Source organism: Oculina patagonica, chromosome 2 (genome assembly GCF_052425735.1).
Source record: "Oculina patagonica isolate OP01 chromosome 2, crgOcupat, whole genome shotgun sequence".
NCBI classification, from domain to species: Eukaryota; Metazoa; Cnidaria; class Anthozoa; order Scleractinia; family Oculinidae; genus Oculina; species Oculina patagonica.
Window position 1 is genome coordinate 24,308,443 of NC_135759.1, and position 25,235 is coordinate 24,333,677.

Consider the following 25,235-nt stretch of genomic DNA (forward strand, 5'->3'; position numbering starts at 1 on the left):
CAAACGTCTGGAATGCAAAGGTATGCTGAAATCCTCTTCTTCTTAGCAATTAAATACCGTTGTTCAAGTAAGAACTCAAACTCAACTTCAAGCAAAGGGCCACATTCTATGTCGTCTATGTTGGACCATTCGATCGGGACACATGCACCCATTAAATTATGCGATGGCTTCTCCTCTTCTTTCTTTAGTAGTTCCTCCAGACATTGGATATTGTCCAACACGTCCGATTTAAGGCATTTGAAATGATCATTACTTTCGGTCAGTTTAGAAATAACACCTTCTGCCGACATGTGTATTGTCTTTAACTTTTGGCCTAATGCGTCAGTAGCTTCTTTGAAGTTATTAATTGTCTTGGTGATGAGCATTTCGTCTAAAATGCTGTCAAAATGAGCATCTCCTCTATTGGAACACATCTAAAAGAAAATAAGATCATCCGAAACTTAGCCAAATCCTTAAAATTGGAGAACTTTATTTAATGTGGATCAAAAGGTTATATTCATAACAGCCACCATAGAGCGGTTTTCACTTGAGTGTCGAAAGTAAATTGCGTTTGCTTTGGTTTTGCATCACTACGCTTAGTGATTGGCTTAAAAATCTCGCGCCACTTTCTCAGCCAATCAGAAGTAAAACCAAAACCAATCGTGACTCGCTCGCGCACGTTTTCCCGCGCTTCGTGCCAGTTACATGTATTTGCTTTGAGTTTTGATTGGTTCACTGGATTGTCTGTGTCCTTTGTGATTGGCCAGAGTAATTACTTTGGTTTTGGTTTTACGACACTCAATTGAAAACTGCTCTCAGAACATAGGTCAAAGAACAAAAGCAAATGGCAACTGCTTTACCGAAGGACCAGTAGAATAACAAGCTTTCAAGAGCTGCTTCACTTCTGCCATTTGATAATGGTTTCAATATTAGACCATATCGTGAGGGGGGAAGGGGGAAAAGGAGAAATATCGTAACCAGCTGGCGGAAACGAAATTAGTTGAGATTTTTCGTGTTAATCACGGGCAAGGTAAATGTTATCAACCGAAGGCTGAGGCTGACAACACGTCGTATGAACAAGGAATGGAGACTTCATTTTTTGCTAAAACTCTTATTTTCCCCGTTTTTTTTCCCCAATTGTTTCCCCTCTGTTATTCTTTAATACATCTCCCGCTACCTAAGTGGAAGTTTTCGTATTGTGGGCGTTTAAATTATCCACTTTTTTCTGATGTCGAAGTCGAAAAGGCAGTCCAAACGAAACTCTGACAACGACATCAACTTTCTATCTAAACTATATGCGTCTGCGCTCGACAGGTGAAAAAGTATCGAGAATTATCTGCAGCTCCCAGAATAGAGATCGAGACACTGACTTCAATGAATAGACACGCTTCCACCTTTGGGGTAGAGGGGTGGAGAGGAATCGTAGTACAGTCGAAAGTGCATTGAACATTAAGCCAAGAAGACTCTTTTAACAATGTGGCCGCCTAAAGACAATGTAAAAATTCATTACGAAAGAGACAGTAAGCATTAAATGAATTTGTCTTTAATTTTTTTTTCATTTCCTTTTTTACATATTTTCACACAAATGAAAACATTCTTTTCTGATATGAAAATGAATTTCAACTTGTTATTTAAGCACACTCATAGCGATGCTGAATGGAACAAGCAAAAACTACCTTATTAAACGCAAAAAATGAGAAAAAAAGGAAATAACAATTCTGTTATCATTGTTTCATGACACATTTGCAGTGGCTTGTTGAACTTGAACGGCTAACTCTCGTAGATTAGCAAATCTTTTTCTCAAATCATTGTTCATTTCGTTTTGGTCCTTTACCGTACGCTTTGCTTTTTCTTTAGCCTTTTCAATCCACTCTACTGCTGAATCCAAACCCCTGTTTGCGAACTTGCTAAGCTTACGTTGCATTTCTGATACTTCTTGCAAAAAAGTGGAATGCGAAGGTATGCTAAAATCCTCGTGCAGCTTCTTCTCAGCAATTAGATACGGTTGTTCATGTATGAACTCAGCCTGAAGCAAGGGGCCACATACCAAGCGAACTTTCCAGTACACCACATTCATCCATTGAATTTTCTGTGGGCTTCTCCTTTACTTCTTTTAAAAGTTTCTCGAGGCACTGGATGTTGTCCAACACGTCAGATTTAAGGCATTTGAAATGATCATCACCTTTGGCCAGTTTAGAAATAACACCTTCTGCCAACATTTTTACTGTCTTTAACTTTTTGTCCAATGTGTCAGTCGCTTCTTTGAAGTTATTTATCGTCTCTGTGATGAGCTTTTCGTCTAAAATGCTGTCAAAATGAGCATCTCCTCTGTTGGAACACATCTAGAACAAAATAAATCACTCTTAACTTAGTCACATCCTTAAAATTGAAGAACTTCGTTTGTTGCGGATCAATTGCTGTATTCATGATAGTCACCATGAGAACAACAGAACAAACAACAAGAACATTGCCCTTGGCCAAGCCTAAAAACAATAGTAACTGCTACACTAGAGGACAATACAGTTACAAGCATACGAGAGCTGCTACACGACTACCAGTTTTCGATAATTCTCCCCTTAAGATATCATTTTTATACTTTCTCATCTACCCAAATAGAAGTTTTTGTATTTTCCGCTTTTAAATTAATTATCAACTTTTTTCTGTCTTTTGTAGACGTAAATACGGTCGAAACAAAGAAGAAATACTTTGTAGCTATGCGACCGCGCTCTTGAGGTGACAAAATTCCAAACTTATCTGTAGCACACAGAATAGAGATCGAGACTTATATGTGTATGGAGTGAATCCATCGCGAATCCACCTGTGGGGTCGAGGGTTGGGGCGAAATTGTAGTACACATGTTGGAGCATTGAAGGTAAGGCCAAGAACACTTAATTTCTAACAGAATGGTCGCCTAAAGACAATTGATTACGATAGAGATAGCACGTGTTTAATATTTTTTCTTTTATTTTTCATTTTCTTTTTACATATTTTCACACAAATGGAACCATTCTCGTTCTTATATGAAAATGAATTTCAACCTGTTACTTTAAGCGATATAACACACTCATAGCGATACTGAATGAACCAAGCATAACTACCTTTTCAAACGCAAACTCTTGAAAAAGAATTTAATTAAACCTCTGTTAAGTTACACTATGCCTTAATACACGCCCAAGTATTTCACTTGCAGGTATTTCTGTGGTATGCTTGAAATAAAGCGCCACTATCGAAAACAATTTTAATTAAGCACCGTTTTTTACATGATATTACAAGATCTGTCGCTGTCATTACATCATTCAAGTATCCTTGATGCGAGTTTCACCTTTAACTAACTCTTTGAGATCAGCAAATCGTTTTCGCACATCCCCCCTTATTTCTTTTTGGTCCTTTATGCAAACCTCTGTGCTTCTTTCAGCCACTTTGATAAGCCAGACAGCGTTATCCAAACCCTTGTTTGCAAACTCAATAAGTTCTTGCAGCACTTCCATAACTTTGCGCAAAAGTGCGGCGTTCGTTGGTATCAAGTCAGCGCCCCGGATTCCGGCTATAAAAAGAAGATGGTCGTAGTTGCTATGAATGATAGCCTCACATTTCACTGCTGCCTCCCTGCCGAGATCAGGATCAAAAAGTGGTCTCTTCACTTCATCAAATAGTTTCTCGAGAATCTGGAAATCTTCAGACAAGTCGTATTTTAGCATATCTAAGCAACCATTAACGTCTTCCACACTACCAAGCATATGCTTGGCCAAAGTTTGCACTCTTGCTACTTTTGGGCCTATTTCGTTTATCGTCTCTGTGAGGTCATTGAAGATCTTGGTGATTACTTTTCTGTCCATCATGCTGTCACATTGCGCATTTCCTCCACTGGCACACATCTGGAACAGAAAAGCGTCACCTGTTGTCTAACAAATCCTCTGATACCATTAGTTTGTCGAAATACTATATTACATAAATACGAAAATGGGAGGTGCAGTGACCTAATGGTTAGGGCTTTGGACTCTGGACTCTGTGCGTCCGATCTCGTTCGCTGGCCAGTTCAGTGTTGTGTGATGGACAAGACACTACTTTCACAAGGCCTCACTTCGCACAGGAGTAGAAATGGGTACGTGACGGCGAACTGTCAGGGAGCACTGACAAAATGCTGGGGTTAGCTGCGATGGAGTAACATTCTATCCGGGGGGGGGGTGAAGCAGTTCTTCTCAGAAGAATAGGCTATTCTCTTCGTGATACAGAAAGCCGGGATAAACTCCGGCAGTGTGCTGGAACACTTAAGCCCAAGTACAGACTTTGCCTAAAAGCTTCTGTTTATGACTAGTTCACTTTGATTCACGTTAATTGGTACAGAAGCAGAACAGGTTTATTAAAAGTTAACACGTTTTTGTACTCTTCAAAGTCAATCAAAAAACACTCTTAGAAAAGTTTATCAATTGCATCTCCAGGTATAAACTAATCATTGGTCAAGCTGGGGGAAACAGTGCCTTTTCGTCAAATTCCTTAAGACGTTCATTAGAGGTCCCTTGTTCGTTACACAATCAGAAAATAACGAGAGTACATTAAAAAGTTATCATATCATCCTGCTCACAAAACATCACTATTGCCTAGTAACTTCATCGACACAACCTTTCGTCTCCACAGTACGAAGTTTTTCTTCAGAGACGAGATTCTCACGATAAGATAGTCGTTTTTCAATTGTTTCACGCGTATTGGAACAATTCACTCACCCTGGCTAGAACCTGGATTCCCTTCTTGCCCATGCCAATATAAGGGTATAAAGGTACATCTCGCGGATATCTCTCATAATAGATCTTCTCTTGAGTGATTTGTCTTCCATTCAAAGTGAAAACAACTGGAACTTTGCCATCTTCTTCCATTTCAAACATGACAGTGCAGCCAATCACATCTCCTCGGTACGCCATGGCATCTGCAATGATAGGATGGAAATTTTTTTACCAAAATGTTTCTTAGAAGAAAAAGGACACGAAGCGATCCATCTCATCATTAATAACACTGACAACGAAATTTACAGTCTAAGGCAAAAACTTAAGTACAGGGGAAAGAAGCGTTCTTTCAAATTTCCTAGATTTATATCTCACGAGATGAACGCCGACCGGTAAGCTCAGTTGGTAGAGCGCTAGACTACCGTGCGGGAGGTTTCGGGTTCGAGTCCCAGACCTACCAACACTCAGGGTCTTAAAATAACTGAGGAGAATATGCTGCCTTTTTAATGACATCTGTAAATGGTTTGATATTCTAGTCTTCTCGGATAAGGACTACAAACCGTAGGCCCCGTCTCCTGCATCTTCAAGTGTCACGGTCAGCAGGGGACGTAAAAGAACCCACACACTTATCGTAAAGAGTAGGGCATGGAGTTCCCGGTGTTGTGGTCTGGCCTTTGCCCATTTGTGCTGTGTGCTGTCAAATGTTTGGAGATATTAGCTGTATAAGCTACTCTACAAATCCGAGGATAAACAAACGGAGTGTGATGATGATGATGATGATGATGATGAACGGTGAGAGAGAGAGATAAAAGACGCCACACTAACAGTTGGTACCATATACACCTCTAGCTATACAAAACTCACTGAGTACCACGAATGGGCAGCTGTGCTAGATCTCTTGCCGAGTCATCAGGCAACGCTTCCTCCCGCTTGTCACGCAAATTACATGATGGGTCACATGCACAGTTCCAGAGTAAGGATTCATTGAAAGCTGAACAAGCGGTTATATTTCTCTATTACCTAATTAACAGCTTAAGACTTTTTACCTTCGACCTCTCTGCCAAGTAAGGGATTGGTGGAGTCGAAAATCTTTCCATCATCAATGTGGTATCCCACAGTTCCTTGTAACCATCCCGGCATTCCATGCCCATTGTGCATTTGATTAACCACTCCCACTCCAAGATACCTTCTCTCCCCAGTCTCCTGTAGCAGAACCTGTCAAAGGTAAGGATGGTACAATAAATGTCTTTGCGACTTAGCAAAATTTAACTAAACTGATATTGTGAATCTGATAAAACCTGACACTTATCTAGTAAAGATGTTTACTGAAATTTGTCATAAATAGTAAACCACATTTTTGACCGATCATTTTATTGGCCTTGACATAATATATATATATATGCCGAGGTTCAATTTTAGTATTTTACCCTTGGTACAATTGGTATTTTACTTTGTTTTATAAATTCATTATCGTATATCACTATACACCAGAGCAAAGGCAAATGATAAGTTGTACCAAGGGTAAAATTGAATCACAGCATATAGCTTGTTAGACTTTTGATTGTGTAGTATCGCCACAAGGCCATATATATTTTTTTGGAGTCTCGCTGGCTGTATTTTGGCGGGCCCTTTAAAAGCGAGTCAAAATACAAAAACCAGGAAAAAAAAATGACGTTTTGTGAGACCACACAACAGGAGATACGTTCTGCAATTATTTCTTTTTCGAATTTCAGGTTCTAAACTTGTGTGGCGTGTGGTAAGACTACATCTTAAATTGTTTTACTGGCTTTATATAAATTGGCAATATTGTGAGATATTTGCAATATGTAATCGAGAGTTATTTTAGCTCCACATGGTGAACCAAAAGAGGATAATAAAAAAACTCAGCAATGCTCACCTCGAACTGAGGAAATTCAGGAGTAAAAGGAACAAGATATCTGGCTCCATGGAAGTCCATTGGGTCGTCTTTACATGTTGTACAGAACTCGCTTCCTTCACAAGTTAACTGAGATCCTTCTATGCTAACGCCTTTACTTTGCCATGCCTGAAAACAAAAAATGGACTTACCACAGTAGCTGTTTAGTGTTTATGAACTAAAAGAAGTATAAAATGTTGGCTTTGAACGGCTTTTTAATTCGGCAATAGACATTACATGCAAGCTTGGCTCTAAGATAAGGGCTTTAAGAGGCAATGCCGGGGAGCAATGTCTCGTGGATGGCGTAAATTGAAAGTTCAGCCTAAATTTTTCAAGTTCGTGGCACTACCCGCTTCAATTTTCCCCAGTCTTGAGTATTCTTGTTTCCTGGTAGTTTGTATTACCTCTGATTTACTTTTTACTGAATGATGTACTGTCTGATTTAGCCGTAAAAGCGACAATATTGAAATCTACAATCCTAGACAAAAATTGTTGAGGCAAACGAATTTCACGCACTTTTCTTGGTTGCCTTGACTTACAAGCGGGTACAAAACATTTTACCCCCTTCTCCCCCGGTTCAATGTTCTTTCATGAGGTATGAAATTCACCAGACTTTGTTTTCACGACACGAAAACATTGACAACATTGAGCTGGGGGAGAGAGGGTTGCCAGAAAGGAAAATGAGCTGTGTTTTCCAAATTTGTGGAAATTTAGCAAGTGTCTCAACAGTTTTGTCCAAAAATGTAGCTCCTTTAGCGACTTGTAATCGCGAAAAAAGAGTTGTTCGGGCCTCTTCGTGCTGCGTCTAAATAAGAGGTACTCTCGACATAATTAGAAGTGATACCTTGGGACCTGTAGGAAGAACAATGGTGTTTGCCGCGCCTTTAGCTGTAAATGTCTTCAGGGCAATCTGATTGGCCATTTGTCTGCTTCTCTCTGTTTCCAATAGCACTTTATCTATCTTTCGCTCATCTGAACAAAGTTGGATGAGAAAATTATTCCTTGAGACTTATTTAACTTCATCGCCAAGGTTTTTTGTAATTATCCACTGTTTTAGCTTCTAATTTAGACGCTATAAAGTCACACAAAATACAAATTTGTGCTTGACACTGTCTTGTGCTAACGCTAAAACAACGTTAATAAAAAACTTTAAAGACGTTCGACCTAGGTTGGGGGCCTTTGACCAAAAAACTTCGACCTTCATCGGTTTCTTTAAAAAGTCAACCGATGAAGGCCGAAGTTTTTTGGTCAAAACGTCTTTAAAGTTTTATTAACGTTGTTTTAGCGTTAGCACAAGACAGTGTCAAGCACAAATTTTGAATTATAATGCCAATCCCTGTCTTCAATGTTAGCATTTTAAAGTCACACAAAAATAAACCTGGCATGATTCGATTTTACGGGCAAATGCTAGAAATAGAGCTTACATGGGACTTTTAGAGTCACCGGTCTAAGCTGTATTTTACAATTATGACTGTTTTACTGCTTCTTTCAGCAGTAAACAGTTTTCTTATTTCTTTCCACAATTAATTTGCATTTACCTGTAAGTGGAAACGAATACCCATAAGCCGCGAAATACGCCAGCTGGAGATCCTCGACAATGAAATCCAAGCATTTGTTGTTCTAGAGTGATAAAAAAAGTAACCTTTATACGAAACCAGATAATAATGCCAGTAATCATTCATTATCCCTCTTTAGAGTAACAACAGGAAGAAAAGGTGGCGACACGCACAGTAAGAAAAATGCTTAAATTTTTGTCAGACAAATAAGAGATACTAATGTTTCTCCCAGATCTCTTCTATGAATTTAATGGAACGATCCTAACAAAGGACGTTATCATGGAGCTATCACATTTAAAAAGACAAAATTAGGGTAGTTGTGCCCCATTCTATAATTGCCATGGCAGAAAAAATTGCCTTGATATTGAGAGAAGAACTCCTTCTTTTAGACTAAATGTAACGCCGGCGCTTCTCGTGAGCGCGCGTGCTAGGTCTAAGGTGCAATAATAAGTTGACTGACATCACTCACTTGTCTCCTGATAGAAGGGCTGATATTTCTCGCCTGTCCACAACAGCGTCTCTTGCACGATTTGCACAAACGCCACAAACCCAAAGCAAGACTTGATACGAGGTTAAAAGGAACTGGTATTGGGTGGTAAGTGCTGTATGTCTGTATTGTAATGGCCTTCTTGAACGACCATTCCTTTAAAGAATTGTCCTTTGATGTAAAAGAAAGAAAAAAATAACAGCTAATGGTAATTAGTAGAAACTCAGCTGTGTTCTATTGGAATCCGGTTTTCCTCCCCTTTTCTTTCGCGGAGCGCGCGCCGGGTTGGAATTTTTTTTTTGTTTTGTTATCCCTTTCCCCCCCCAGTAATTGAATCATTGAATTCATCATTAGACAACGTATATGAAAAGGTTGGTCAAGAAGCGCTTTAAAAGAAAACGATACTGACTTAAACCACTGTTACTTTTTTTTGAGGCTTTGGCGTTTTTATTTACAAAATTATATGTACATTGACGAATTAGGGTAAACAACTCTTTAATAGTGCAGACGTCTTTTAGTTCGACTAACTGTACAAGGCAGGCACAAAATTAATTATGTCGCCAGAGGTTTGCCCTAGACGCACAAAAAAGGGTATTTCTTCTGGACGCAAAAAATCTATCTTGTTACCTAACAACAGCATTGCTGAAAAATCGCTAACTTAATTATCAGAGACAAGAATCGATCATACCAGATAGTTTTTTCAGAAAACTCCTAAACAATCTGCGTCTTACCTCCACTCGTTGGTACGTGTTGGAAAGAAGTGCTATCATCATGTTAACAAGGAGAATAACTCCCATAATCAAGAAGGCTCCGTACAAGAAATGAGCAAGGGTAACAGACGGACTGTCAACTGAATTGAAAGACTCTAAATCAGCCAATCCAAGTAAAGACCAACACAAGTGTTTTACCATCTCCCACCAGCTATGAAAAAAAAAAACAAATTTATACACCGTGCAAAGATATTTCAGTAAATTAAACTAAAGCTTTTGGCCGCCAGTGACGCGAGTACATTGGCTGAATCCAGTGGCAGAAATGATCAGAAAGTTTTTGTGATAGGGTTGAAAATCGTGTTTTTAAGCCCTGAGCAAACGACGGCGCAAGTAGACGCAAGTTGAAAACTTGCGTCCATTTGCGTCTCCACTTGACCAGGACTTGCGTGCACTTGCGTTGACTTGCGTTCACTTTTGTCAAGATCAATTTTGCACTTAAGTTAACGCTATATTTTCACCGTTTGGCTATCCATCGTAAGTCAACGCATTTTTCGCAGTTTACTTCATATACTGAATTGCACATGAACTCGTAGCATTTTAAATGTTTTTTTTTGCAAACTTGCGTGTACTTGCAATTAAACTTGCGTGTCCGTTTGGCCACCCAACGCAAGTCTGTACGCAAGTTGAACTTGCGACTACTTGCGTCCACTTGTATTATCGTTTGGCCAGGGCTTTACACGTTATGCACTTTGGCGTCACCCTTTGATAACGGACTATTAAGTTTCCAGGGAAAAACTTACCATAATGTCCCTGAAGAGCCGCAAGCACTGAAATGTAAGACGTAAATTTGATTAGCATCTATCTACCAGGTAAGTTATTTCTTGTTGAAGACTCGGTTAATTCGTTTCTGTGTTTGGATCAGTCGCAGACTCAACGAGGAAGCATGCATGAGCGAATCAAAAATGAGGGGAGAGTCGTACATAGAACTTTTAACTCGTTGCGGTTCCCACCCCGTTCTCTCCGAGCATAAATTCAGATAGTACCCGCCTAGAAACGCCCGAAATGAAAGGTAAGTTAGTGTCTGTATCAATGCAGATCAATGAATTATTTTCACAAAGTTAACCAAAATTACAAAAATAATACTTACAGATCCTCGAGGTCCTTATCACCGTTTTTAGCAACATAAGACTGCTCAGCCATGTAAATCTTTGTTATGGCGATAGAAAAGGCGAGAATAGTTGCAATAAACTGCCAAAAAATCGTCACCACGTCCCCAATGATATGAAACAGAGCGATTTGAATGGCGCCAACTCCTTTGTCTGTCTCCATCACGTGACCAAAAGCTCTGAGCGTAAGGAACATGGTATTGAGGCCGTATAGATAACCTGCTATTACTATGGCTCGGTTATCCACCACTGAGTCTGACACAGCCCACGTGATTATTCTCAATAGGAACGTCATCAGGTAAATAAGAAGTGTGACGAAGTCCAAGATGTTCCACCGATCACTGAAATGAAAAAAGAAAGGTAACGGTATGAAAGTGCTGTTTTCTTTTCCACATCTATTTCTGACTTAAATGCACTTTTCCGTTGCACGGAACAACGAGGTGTGTATTGGTATGTTGAAATTTCATACAGTTTGGATGCTTTTTTAATCTGAATTGTTGGTTGTTTCAAGATGACTTAGTTATTTTGTTAAACCTCCGTTCACAGGGCATGTAACAATGCAAAAGGCTACAAAAAGCATTTACTAAGCAAAGCCATACGAGCACACAAATTGTTTTAATGTTGCTGTTGTTGTTGTTAATTACTCGTCTTATGTCAGTGGGATCAGTAAGATTAATAGGTCTTATTCGTATTCTTGGTATTGGACTGGAACTAGCTTGCAATGGAAGTTAATGCGGGTAATCTTTTCAAATGCAAATGACATCATCATCATTTATCCGTTCTCCAAGTGGAGAATTGGGCCGTAAGCTCTCTGCCTCCAGGCTGTTCTGTCCTCCGCAGCCGATGCTGCTGCTGCCCATGTTCTTAAACCTTTCTTTTCCAGCTCCCCATTCGACAGTCCTTCTCCAAGTCTCGCGCGGTCGACCCCGCTTGCAAATGACATGAAGCTGTAAATTTTTTTAATGACATTCCCCCGCATGAGCCTCCATTGCAAGCTAGTTCCAGTCCAATACCGAGAATACGAATATGGTCTATTAGCTTAATATTAAAGTTAACATGTCACATGCCTACCCGAGATATTTGCTAACTTTCTTAAGGAACACAGCAGGTTTAGTCTTGGCATTTCCTTTTCGTTGCAGCTCGATGTTTTCCTGCAGATCAGTGCAACTCCAGTACTTTGATCCATTCAACTTCTTAGTTTCGATCACGTTCTTCTGCTGCACTTTAATGGTCGAGAACTGTTTCGCTTCCATCAGTATTCGGCCCATGAAGAAGACCATGATTGCCCACTCTAGACCGCTAAACGGAATGCTTGAGGTCGAAACACAGAGAGCAAAGTGTAATCCAAGAAGAGCCAGGTAGCTCAGCGTGTCGCGAACAAAGATGAAGATAAGGAGTTGTAAAGTATTCTCTGTAGCTCTCTGAAAGAAATAACATTAAGCACTCATAACTCCCGATATGAAGTGGGAGTTTTTTCAGTGTTCCATTCCTCGTATTATGACATAGTTCAATTGAAGGGAGTGCTAACATTCGAATCATAGTGAACTGTTAACTGCAAAAGTTAATAATAATTAATAATTGAATAATTTATGAAGCGCAGACTTCCATATAATGTCCAGTAGCACATAAAAATTACAGTGTATAGAAAAATCATTAAAATGAATCACTGGATAAAACACGAAAATATGTATAATAAATTAGAAGTGACATTACATTATAAAGTAAAACAGCATAAAAACACTATAAAATGAATCTTAGGGTAAGAAGACAAGACTGTACCGTTCTTCAAATGAACACAACAGAAAGAATTCCGTAGTAATAACTGATATTTCAGAACTGGCTTACCGTATATGTCGCTCCCGTCTATTTCTAAAGAAAAAGAACAAAGGAGTTAAATGAAACGAATTCGTGGCATTGAGAACAACAAATGAATATATCTCGCATAGCATAATAGCATAAATACCGATCAGACACTTTTAGATCATCTTTTATCCATGTTACGTTTTAAATTTAATCTGGTTTTAAAGGTTCAAACAGTTTTGTTTTTATCTCTCTTTGTTTCAGATTGTGATGATGAACATTGCTATTCGGTATGAGACAATATATTACAAAATTGAAATTATTTTGATTGCAAAATATTTGTATCAATTCTCAAGTTAGTGTTTTTACCGAACAAAATCTCCTTCCCGACTTTCCTGTGATCCTCGTATTCCCCAGAGTGGATGACGTCACTTTCATTGTCCTTGATCTTCTCCAGCTCCCTGAGATTGGCGCGGACGCCGATAGCCACGGGAACTATTTTAACTCCCAGACTTTTCACTTCTTCTACTCGCTTTCTTACTTGATGCTTTTCATGTCGTAAACACACATTGTGATCAGTGAGTACTACCATTACCTGACGGGTAGGGCAGTAAATAGGAAAAAATAGTATAAACACTAGAAATAATGTAAGAATTTATTCCAGGGGGGGACTCGCATATAAAAGTGACGGGGATACTCGTCGTCTCGCTTAGGGTTGTAAATTTCGGATTTTTGGTCTCGCTTAGGGTTTACTGGGCAAAACGCCAATATTTTTAGCCATAATGGTCTCGTTAAGGGCTGCACACGAAGAAAGTATACAAAGATAAATTCAACACTTACTTTATTTGGTATCTTTTAGGGGTCAAGACAAGCTTGAGCCACACCCAGATTGGTCTCTTTTAGGGGTTCTTTTCAAAATTTCCGACGAGCATCCCCGTCCCTTATATATGCGAGTTCCCCCCCGGGTAATTGTATCCCGATAACCGATTAGCTGGTATCAAGCTGTGACCAGTAAATAGAAATGTTCTCGTGATTCTTTTTCTTTGTTCAAAGGTCACAGAAAAATACGAGAAAATAGAGGGCTGTGAACAGAATAACAAAAACCATAACAAAACTATTGTCAGTAAAAATCTATATTTATGTTACGGGAGAATCTACTGTACTTGCAATTGCTAAAAGCTAACATGTCCACGAATTTACAAGCATGGGGGAAAGGGAAGATCAACTGAGGAGGAGTTAAAGAAAGCTAACATCAGCACGATTGTCACCCGGAGGAGATGGAGATGGATTGGACATGTGCTTCGAAAGGACAACAACAACATAGCTTACACTGCAATGCGCTGGACACCTGAAGGCAAACGCAGAAGAGGGCGCCCAAAAACAACATGGCGCAGAACGGTAAAAAACGGAGTTAAGGGAGCTCAATTACAGCTGGAGCACCATTGAAAAACTGGCTAGAGATAGGCAGGGTTGGAGAAACTTCGTTGCTGCCCTACAGGCATGATGAGCCGCAAGTAAGTAAGTAAGTAAGTAAGTAAGTAAGAAGTAGTAAGTAAGTAAGAAGAAGAAGAAGAAGTAAGTAAGTAAGTAAGTAAGTAAGTAAGTAAGTAAGTAAGTAAGTAAGTAAGTAAGTAAGTAAGCGAGTGAGTGAGTGAGTAAGTAAGTAAGTAACATCAGCTGGAACGCGGCAGAGAAGGCGGCAGCTAATAAAGTTCGCTGGCGAAGCATTGTTGACACCCTTTGCTCCACCAGGAGCCTAAAGGAATAAGTCAGTCAGTAAGTCTTACTATTCATTGAGCGTGTTAATGTGTGCACATTTCTATCTTTCTTTTCATTTTGTTTTATTTTCTTTATTAATTTTTTTCTCAATTATCATTGCCCTACGTACCTTTTCTGCATTAGGTTGAAGATTCTCGCTCTTGAAAGCTGTACAAGCCAGTTGAAGATCTTTATGAAGAGCAGGAAGAGTTTCTGTGCCTCTCTCGAGTTCAGCTACGCTCTTTAGGAGAGCTGCCTGGTCAGAAAACTTGCTGTTAAAGCAAATCTTATTGGAGGACGAATCATCTCCGTGGATAATGACATGAAAGTTCGCTCTTTGGTTGCCATGCTTTCTGATGACGTACGCAATACACTTCTTCATTAAATCGAAAGCTTGTTTAGCCACTTCAGAAGTTGCATTCATCACAAATACGAGCTCCAAGGCTATTTAAAGAAGGGGTCATCAATAAGTTATTGCTCTAATCTCAGGCTATTTTGTCTTATCTGCTAAGGGTATTTATGTCAGCAGAACCAAAATTGTTTACAGACTATACATTTTATTTCTAAAAACATTAATACGTTTTTAACTACCAGGTCCCCACTGATTTACTCAACAAAAGTACCTTTGATTGTCTGGGTTAAACGTTCCCCCACAATGCGATTTTGGTGAACGCAGATCCGTCACATATAGAACGGAAATGTAAAGTAGAGTAGGGTGTAGTTGAGTATAGTGAAGAAGAGTAAAGTATAGATGAACATAGCAGTGCAAAGCAGAGAAGAGCAAAGGATAGCACTGGGAAAGCAAAGCAAGGCACAGCAGAACTGAGTAAATTAGAATCGAGTAGGCTACAGTAGAGTAGGGTAGGGTAGCGTAGGGAGGGTAGGGTAGGGAAGAGCAGGTTAGGGAAGGGTAGGGAAGGGTAGGGTATGGTAGGGTAGGATAGGGTAGGGTAGAGTTAAGTAGATCAGATTCAGCGAGATAACATTCTTTCCTAAAGCAAAGCGTTTCAAAGCTTCCTTAACATCTGACGCGGAAATTGGTTTGTCTCTCTCCAGGATGAAGCAGCAATTCAGTTGTACATGTTTGCTCATCGTGTTTTCATGGCCGTACCTTTTAATTTAAGTATCTTAAATCCCATTTTTAACCATGCATACATTGCACGTCGAGGTATACCCTTATTACACCGACTTCAACACTGGGTTGACATGACACAGGCTAGAGAATTATTTATCTTTAGCGTGCGACGACATCAAGTCAGGGTAAGATTATTAATCATTACACATCGAACAATCCTGAGATTTCTTCAAAACAGCAAGAAAATGGTCGCAAACCATGTAGACCCATGTTGGACGAAAGTGGGCCCTCAAAAACAAACAAATAAAAAAGGAGATTGAAATCGTGTTTTTTTTTTTTTACAAATTTCGATGAGTAAAAAGAGGGTTGCACTTACCTTTGCTCTGTCGAGCTTTTCCTCTGATGAGGTGAATAGCGAAACTTACACCAAACAGAATTGGGAACAAAATCAAATCAAATAGACACCAAATATTTAGAAAAAACCACTTCCATCGATGTACATCATTCCAAGAGAATCTCTTCAATTTCCTAAACTTGCCATACCACTTTTTGTTCATCAAGTTGTAAAGAACCGGGTGAGCAAAAAACTGTAAAGGACAAGAGACAAAATAGTGTACCTTATTACATGAAATTTTCGCGACACTTAAATTTCGCGAATTTCGCGATTCTAAAAAAATCGCGAAATTAAAGTGACGCGAACAATAAGTGTCGCGAACATAACATGACGCGAATATTAAGTGACTCGCATATGTCAGCAATCAATGTAAATGGATGTTGTCGTCAATTGACTCACTTGTAGACATTGCGAGAACTGCTCTGTTGTTGCTATTGCCGAGATTAAGTCCCCCCTGCGTTTTTGTTAATTTTGACGTTATTGTCGTTTTATATAATTCAAAGGCATGTCAAAATATATTGCCAAGAAAATGAAAATTGTGTCTCACTCAAAAACGCGAAATTAAAGTGATTCAAAATACAAAATTTTCGCAAAATCGCGAAATTTAAGTGTCACGAAATATGTGCACCTCAAAATCGCGAAATTAACGTGCCGCGAAAATTTCATGCAATAAGGTATTTAGTTCTTTAATTCTCTTTGCTTTTCAACCACGTGACAAGGCGGCCATATTGGTGGACAAAACAATAAAAAATGTTTTCGCGGAGATTGCATGATAAAAAAGTTTAGTTCCCAGCGGGGGGAAACGCTTTGTTCTTGTCCACCAGCATGGCGGCCCTGACGTCAGCTGCAAACCAGTAATAGCCCTTTTCATGGTGAAATTCACAATGTTAAAACGAAGTCTAGGCAAAGCTTTCTTTAAAGCTAAATTGAGGTTCACACTAGACTCTACTGATCATGGCTCAGCGGAAGCAAAATTGGCTGAACGCGCCAGAAACAAGAAACTAAATTAAGCTATCTATGTATACACTGCACGGAACAAACCATTATTCACGAACCGAGAAGTTGTTCAACTTGTTCCAAAATATGACTGGTATCATATCATAGTTCTTGTTGATTTTATATATTTTTCCTTCAATTAATATAGCTAATTTCAAATTTTAGTACCTGCTTTTGTTCCAAATCGATACCGACATCCATGACGTCATCCAAGCAATCGCCAAAGGCATGCCGGGCTTCTTTACTGGACTTGAGAGGTTCCAGCAAGCAGCTTGTGAACTGATCCACAGAACTAATCAGCTGGTTAAATTCTTCTTCATCGGGTCCTTTTTGATTTGCTAAATGGCGGAGCTTACAATTGACCTAAACAAGGGATTTGTTTACAATTTAGAAATGGAAACATCTCTTTATGCTCTATGTTATTGTATAAACTCGAGATTCATTAACTACACAATGCAGTGGCTGCGCGCGGTTTGCTGGGAAGAACTGACAAAAACAGTAACCTGGCCTCGTCTGCTTAAATATAGGATTCCCTAAGACCCGCGTGCACCACCAACCACTTGCTGGGGGACTGGCACTCACCAGATGCATAAAACCATTTATTCCCCGGGTGGGTGAATAAATCTCCTTTTTTACCATACCGCATAGAAACACAAATAAGCCTTATTCGTATTCTCAGTATTGGACTGGAACTAGCTTGCAATGGAGGCTAATGCGGGTAATCTTTTCAAATGCAAATGACATGAAGCTGTTTTTAATGATATTCCCCCGCATGAACCTCCATTGCAAGCTAGTTCCAGTCCAATACCGAGAATACGAATATGGTCTATTGGATCACCGCTGACCGACAACAACAAAATGCGAATGGCGTAATATAAGGTGTGATCACTTTTTTGTGTGTGTTATAATGAACGATCGAGAACTCATTTCGAAATCTCGTGATCCTAGAGCGCTTTAAAGGTCAAATGAACAGAAATTTCAAAATGTCATTTTAACCAGCCAAACACTGAAACTGTCTATTATTGTAAAATTAAGAAACAATTTTGCTTTCTGAGCCTTAAAGCGTGAATTACAGCAAAAAATACGAAGATTTCCGAAGGCTTCACGAAAACGTTTTTGAATGACTGCGCACAGAAATGGAAGGAATGGAACGAGTTTTTGACGTCATAATTGGTGTTTTTAAAGACGACCGCAGACCGATTTCGCAGACCGCACCGACGGCAACGTCTGGTGGAAAATGAATTTATATTTTACGTGAGAATCTCGCATTTTTCCGGACGTTTTCTGCTTATTTATCGGTTTAAGAACTAGCTCCCTCTGAATATTCAAAGAGAGCGTTCAACCCCAAATAGAATAACTAAAAGTGGCTATAAGCCACTAAACTCGGAAAAGTTATTATGAAACAAGAATCGAAAACAACAAACTGACAAATAAAGGTTTGCTAATACAAATGATGTTATACTTTCCAAACTTCTGTTTACTTCACTTTGATTGTCATCAAATACTGATCGAGAGCAGACCGAAAGGCCAAGAGATAGAGTTCCCATCTGTTGCAAATTGATTTCTTTCTTTTTATTTTTCCTTTTTGTTATTTGAAGGTAACGAATAATAATAATAATAATAATATCATTGACTATAAGTCGAGCGATTTTTTTTCATCAAATCGTACTGAAATAAATTCATCTTTACCTGAGTGTTTTGGGTTAGTTTTTTTCTAACTGGTTCTAAAAAACCAAAGGTTTACGGTCTCGGCTTATAGCTGAATAAATATCATAATATTATTTTAAGAAAACTGACATTAATACAATATTTCGGTTGGTGACTAAGCATGTTAATTTTATGTAATTTAACAAGAAATGTAGGTATCAGAGAAAAGGTCTCATTCTCTAGAGGCCTTAAAACACTTGCACGCATTGCGTGCATATGTCTAACAGGAAACGAGTGAAGGAGTGATGGAGTGAAGGAGTGAAGGAGTGAATTCACTTCGCCCACTACAACCCTTTTCCGAGTTAAAAACCACAAATTAGCCGTCGTAGCTCACGTTGTCCAATACCAGCGTGCATTCTACCTATGTCTTACTTGGTATGCAAAACGACAGCAAACAAAACTTTGAGCTATTTTCGAGCTTAAGCTATTTTATTTCAAAAAAATGCGCGTCTCTGAACAACAACCAATCAACTGAAAAACGGCCGAACCGAACGGAATAACTACTTGAAAAGTCACATTATTTAAATTCTAAGGTGCGGTCTGCGGAATTGGCCTGCGGTCGTCTTCAAAAACAACAATTATGACGTCAAATGTTTTTATTTCCGACAGTTTTCCGACACTTTTTCCGAGCCCTCTACGATTATGAAGGCCTTAAAGAAGCATTTTTCAACTTGCAATATCTCTGCGATGCAATGTCCGATTGCTTTGAAACTTTGGGATATGTTTATTTCACTCTGATCTTAATAAACACATGGGCAAAAAATAAAAAAAAATCGAGATTTCTGTTCATTTGACCTTTAAATGACTATTTGGTAGAACTGGCTGGCCAAGGACAGCTGCTGGGTCACATTGGTTTAAATGTAGAATGCACCTAATAGGTTACGGACACCGTATAAAAGCAAGTATATACCGTAAATCCGAAGAAAACCTAGCCGTTAGAAACACTTTTTTTAAACTAACCTCCATCGCCATGAGAAGTGCGTTGGTGTCGCATTTTGTCAGAGCCTTTGGTGACAGCTTTTCATTGATATCATCGACATCACCTTCATCCAAAGTTTTTCTTAAAGACTCCTCAAATGCTGAAAACATAAGAAGTAAAAAAGGAAAAGATTTTACATTGAAAGGCTGCTAAAAATGACCAGCGCGCAATTGGATCGCATGAAAATAGGGGCAGTCCAAATGAAAAAATCTGGACCGCTTGTTTCACCAATCAGATTGCGTGATCAGTTTATCTGCACCGCGCGCCCAACGAGCAGAAAAATAATCCAAGAGAATAGTCTCAACATTACATTTTTTTAGTTCATAGCTCCTTAAAAGGAACCTGATCAGTCAGTCCCGAAATGTTCCAGGTTTTGTAACATATAAAAACTAGTTTTTTTTTTAAAAAAAAAAATACCGGTTAGATAAATAATTTTTGAACAGTCTTAATTTCGTTGGAAAAATGACTGGCCATCATAATGTTCATCGGCAAATACTCATTCAGTTTTAACAAATCCATAATTGTGTCATAAATATTTTGCAACCGATTATTTTTGTTTTTCCTTTCGTCTTCCTCCTAAAGATTAAGAAGAACGTTGAATTCTATGGTCTAGCAATGTGTAAGCATGCAAGAATTGATCTCAAAGCGATAAGAACAAAAGAATGTCACAGTTCAAGAGTTTCCTGGTTTTAAAAATAATATCCAATGCGAGCGTTCGTTTAGCTGACAAGACATATTGAGGCTAGAAGCTATAATTTTCCATCGTTTTTAAAACAGCGAATCAAGACAAACCTATCCGAATTAAGAATATCCTTTGAAAATACAGAATTAAAATAAACACAAAGCGACAATAGTTCAAGTTATCGAAGAAAATTGTAGAAACAACCTGGTGAATGAGCAGAGAATGAGCGCCGGAAAATTTCGTTAACTGTCGAATAAGTGGACGGTGCAATGATTAATCCAACATACCTTGTCTGTTCAGCTTTTCTTCTTTTCTTTTTTCTTGTAAAATTTGACTCTCAGATATTTCTTCGTCTCCACTTGAGTCTTCTTCTGAATCTCCTTCTTGTAAACTTGGACTTTCAGATTTTTCTTGTTCTTCACTGGAGATGCCTTTTAACTCTATCCCTGATTCCGAGCTGGATTTGGCCATCTGCTCCATTTGAATGTACTCTCAAGAATACAACACGTGCTGTTGATTGTGAGAAGATTACTTGTTAGTTAATTGTTAAGCTGCGTCGCTAATGTTCATGTTTGTTAAAGCAAGAAGCAAACAACTTCGGTCTCCGTTGGTCGAGACAAAACAACGTGACTCGGCAAATGAGGTGTGCGACAAATGTAGACTGCAGAAATGCAGAGTTGCAAAATTGTTTTGAGTTAATATCGTATTACCATTGCCATTTTTGTGAGCTATCCGTAAACAAGCTAACCGGAGCGTTTTTTAGGAAAACTGGAGGGCAAGTCTGCGGGTTTGCATTCTGCATTTGTCGCACACCGGATTGCATGTGACTCGACAACGCAAATTTCAACATTCAAGAGTTTGCTAAGTTAACGCGGCCTTTTCGAGTCTCCTCCTAATGCTGGAGAATTGAAGCAAAAGCGCTGACTCCAACTTACCTTTAGTTTACCAAAAGAATCTTTATCTTTCTCAACGCCTGATATTTCTACATGTCGTAGCGAAACGAAGTTCCCTGTGCACTGCGACAACGAGAGTCGGTTGATTTCAGTTGCAATGTGAGCGGTGAGAAAAAAGTGTTTTTGTACAAGACATTCCTGAGTCCATGCATTAGAAGTTCGAAAATATGTCGATAATTGAAGGCTGAAATTCTTTTACTTTTGCTTTGCAAAAATGCACGCTCATTGGCACCCTTCTTATTCTCAGTTCGCCAACGCCGCGAAAATTTCCCCGTGAAACAACCTATTCATGCGACTCATCTCAAAAACAATCAACGATAAATGTCGTTCAATAAGATCACAAGTAGCGCCAGTAGTGACGAAACAAATAAGTCATGTTGAGAAAGCGGCATGTACATATTTCTGACTGATCGAAGACCAATTTGTGCTGAAGGGGTCTTGAGTAATCACTGTACACAAAGGATAACTTTCTTCTTTGTTCCTGGACTCCCAAGGTGCTGACCGTTCATCTTTGAAGACTAAAATATTTGGAAATCTGGCTCAAATGGTTGCGATTGTTTTTATTGTTGTAATTTTGGGATTTTTAAGGATGAGTACGTTGGAAGATAAGATTTTTGCTTACCACTGTCTCACGTGACATGCCTACGACACGAATCATTTCGCCCGAAATCACAATATACGTTTTTGTGGCTCCCTCTTCGGAGGCACAAATATGGCAGCCATAGAATTGTAGCTATATTGTACAACCAGTTATTATAAGTAGATTCTACCATTAATAATATTCGCTTTTACTTAGAGTCATTTTAGATATTATTTCTAATTAAATTATAACCGCCTCTGAAAATTGAAAATGCGATTACAATACCCATCACAAGCTACAAAATTCTTTATCTTCTTAAATAAAGAAGCATTGAATTGATATCCAATTTTTATTTAGGAGTTTATGTTTTTTCTGTCAAGAATATGTAAAAAGAATAGCTTTGTAGCATTAACAGTTGTCCGCTCAATAGAGGTTTGACTGTATTGGGCAGATAATTATAGGTTGTCACTTTAGTTTGGGTCAGTTATTTACAATTTCTAAAAATAATAACACCGCGTAGTAAAGAATATATACTTTACAACGATTTTACAGTTGCCGTTAATTTACTGGGACTCCTTATGAGTTGCGTTATCGTGGTATAATATGGATAAAACGCATTCGGACAGGTTATAGACTGTTATATGAAGAATTATTTCAAGGCAAGTCTTACTCTTTAAACACAAAGAAATTAATAACATCCAGTAAAATTTAATTGGAAAATCATGACACTGCCTGTGACATTGTCATTCAGTAAATTTATTAAAAAGAATTTAAAACAGATTTGGCCTAGCTTATAACAATAGTGTTTGGATTAGATGAAATTTGGAGCCATATTTGTCATGATTTGTCAAACAAAATGACCGAAATTTATTAAATGTCCACCGCACAAAATGTGAAACTTGAAAAACTGTTCCGATGTTGTTGAATATGCTTGTCAGAGTTAACAAAACCAAGTAAAAAGCAGTGTTGAGTAATACAGTTATATTTTACTTGAGAAAATCGTACAGGCCATCTGAAGTCCTGATCGAAAAAACATCATTAATTTAGAAGGAAAACCACTTATCGCTACTTCCTTTCAAATTCATTCATTATTGAAGGGACAGTTCAAATAATAAAGCAAGCTGAAAGAATATAAGACATGGCAGGGATGACCGGAGCAGATTGCAGTTCTACCAGCACTCACTATTATCCCGCTGCGCAACAATTCTCGAAGGCTATCTACATCTTTGCATGTGTTGTAAGCGTGATCATCTCAGTTTCATCAACGATTGGAAACACTATGATCCTATTCGCTCTTAGAAAGTGTCAATCTTTACATCCTCCATCAAAAGCCTTGTTATGTAGTTTGGCTTTGACGGACCTTTTTGCTGGATTGGTTGTTCTTCCACTGTTTATAACTTACTTCTTGATGATCATCTTGGAAATGCCGACTTATTTCTGTGCTGTAGCTATCACATATGGGAGGACAACCGATTTTATTGGAGCAGTTTCACTTCAAACCATAGCTACAATTGCCATTGATCGATACCTCGCCTTTCATCTTCGCTTGAGATACCGAGGGCTCGTGAAACTTAGACGAGTTGTTTGCATTCTTGTTATAGAGTGGATCCTCGCAGCAGTTTGGACAGGATCCTGGTTTATAAATAGGCAAATCAATTTGTTGTCTGGCGCAATAGGATTGTTCCTTTTTTGTCTCATAACATCCCTATGTTATCTTGGTATTCATCGTGGTCTTCGCCGCCATGTTGCACAGATTCAACATGAGCAGACAAATTCTAATTCCAGCGAGTCAACCGATTTTAATTTGTCTCAATACAGGAAAACTGTTAATAACATGCTATGGATCTATGCGCTTCTTCTTGTGTGTTACATGCCACACTTAACATCACTGCTCGCAATACTTGCAGTGGGTGTCAATAATGCCACTCGGTTTGCGCTACATTTTAGCCCGATTGCAGCCTATTTTAATTCTTCTTTAAATCCTGTTCTATATTGTTGGAAGATCAAAGAACTAAAAGAAAACGTAACGGCTTTTCTCAGTGCATTTTGCAACTTTATATCAAGATAAACAACTAACAATAAAGAACATTTCTTTACGTTTTATCCCGTGGCAGCTTCAGTGGTAATTCGACTTGTCACCGATACGCCTGGCACGTTCAGGTAAGACGGTCAGTAACAGTTAGAAAAATCGCCACATCTTGTGAGCAAACTATGTGTACTCTGCAGCGATATCCAGAAGCACTAGCTGCTGTTCTTGTTTGCACATAAAAGTCAGAGTTTCAGTGACTAGAAGGATAAGTAACAGTTTCTTTTTTCCTGTCTTTCATCACGCCACTGATATTCCCATGTTTCACTGCATGTATTAGCGTTTAATGAAAGCTCCAATATAAACTGCAAATGTGAGCAAAGTAATCTCATGAGAAGTCGAGTGAACGTATTGCTGAAAACAAACAAGACGCGCGCGACATGCAAAGAAAGAACAAAGAAGAAGCCGAAGAAGAAGTTTAAAGCGGGAAGGCAGAATAAATATTCCAAACACCTGCAATACTGCAACCCATAAAAGTCAGTATTTTTCATAAAGGCGCCGCATAGCCAACTAAGAGTAGAGTTGTTATAATTAATATTTCCGAATTACCTTTTGGCTTCCTTCCAAAATAATAGAGAGCTTAAGCAAACTGCGACGGCGCGTAACGGCAACGAGAACGACACGAAACTAAGGGTTTAATGAGCAGAGTAATAACTCTGCACACGCGTTTTGAATCTTGGTACATGTAGTGTGTTTGTAACTGGGTTGCCTGTGTAGGCCCAGCCCTAAGGCATTGTGGGTAGTGCAATAAAGGAAGATGGCGGCTTGAAAACGTGTGTGTGTTTTCTTGGTGTGAATCCGCCTTCATCGAGGACCTGTCTGGTGTTCAGACATTACAGTACATTTCAATGCCGTTCTCTGCAGAACAACAACGTGAAATGACCAAATTCTGCGTATTTTGGACAACGTCAGCCACGACGGCTAATGTTTGGCTTTTCTATTTAGTGTTGAACGCTCTCCTTGAATATTCAGCGGTAGCTAGTTCTTAAAGCGAAAAATAAGCAGAATACGTCCGGAAAATTGCGAGAATTACGACAATACGTTGTCGTCGACGTTGCCGTCGTAGTTGCTTTTAAAAGCTCTCTAATGTTTGGGGAAAACGCAAAAGTGAGTGTCACGATATTAACATTTACTCGAGGTAAAAAATTACCTTTAAATTGAAGTTTGTTGGTTGATACATGACGTAAAGTAATGATCAGTTGCAGTTTGTAATTGGTGAAACTGCTGTAAATAAAAAAGCGTAGAGGATGTACTAAACTTGTACTTGTTGTCTAAAGAGGGATTCAAACACTTCGAAACAGCTTCACACAAAACATCTCTCAAAAAAATATATAGTCCTGAGAGGGGTTGAATATCTGGTCTTAATTAAATTGATTTTGGCAAAATTAACAGTTTCTCTTTATTTCTGTCGATCAATTTTTCATCAGGATATCAAGTAGGTCGAATTTGGTCCAAAAACCTTCGATACAGTTTTTGTTGGATATCGACTGTGCTGAAACAAATTTGAATACATATCAAAATGAAGCGAGAAGTTTCTTTCGTTGATGAAACGCTGTAAATTCGGTTTTGAATCATCATACTCTAGATGAATTGAGAGTCCTTTGTCGGCATCACGATAACATTAAGTCAAATAGGTATTGATATAAAAAGATTAATTGAAAAACAAATTGCAGCAGGATATGAATGAAACTTTA

At 38.7% G+C, this 25,235-nt stretch overlaps 1 protein-coding gene and 1 pseudogene across 2 annotated transcripts; one reads left to right on the forward strand and one right to left on the reverse strand.

Annotated features, from left to right (window-relative positions):
* Positions 1-2,980: 2,980 nt before the first annotated feature.
* On the reverse strand, positions 2,981-20,568 carry LOC144642231 (uncharacterized; annotated as a pseudogene). The gene is made up of 18 exons (XR_013568713.1): positions 20,210-20,568; positions 19,222-19,340; positions 16,723-16,917; positions 15,541-15,751; positions 14,220-14,533; positions 12,701-12,926; positions 12,377-12,400; positions 11,603-11,952; positions 10,513-10,872; positions 10,166-10,192; positions 9,387-9,576; positions 8,638-8,826; positions 8,151-8,232; positions 7,457-7,584; positions 6,595-6,741; positions 5,744-5,912; positions 4,701-4,900; positions 2,981-3,854 (listed from the first exon to the last, which is right to left on the reverse strand). The product of XR_013568713.1 is annotated as an uncharacterized LOC144642231 (transcript).
* Positions 20,569-22,593: 2,025 nt separating this feature from the next.
* Positions 22,594-24,699, forward strand: LOC144642232 (adenosine receptor A3-like). Its single transcript, XM_078501213.1, has 2 exons — positions 22,594-23,623; positions 23,930-24,699. The coding sequence occupies exon 1, from the start codon at positions 22,594-22,596 to the stop codon at positions 23,521-23,523; it is 930 nt and encodes a 309-aa protein (XP_078357339.1). The 3' UTR covers positions 23,524-23,623; positions 23,930-24,699.
* Positions 24,700-25,235: the final 536 nt, after the last annotated feature.

Bases quoted from the DNA above. Each gene is read 5' to 3' on its own strand.
- LOC144642232 (XM_078501213.1), top strand. From the start codon at position 22,594: ATGGCAGGGATGACCGGAGCAGATTGCAGTTCTACCAGCACTCACTAT.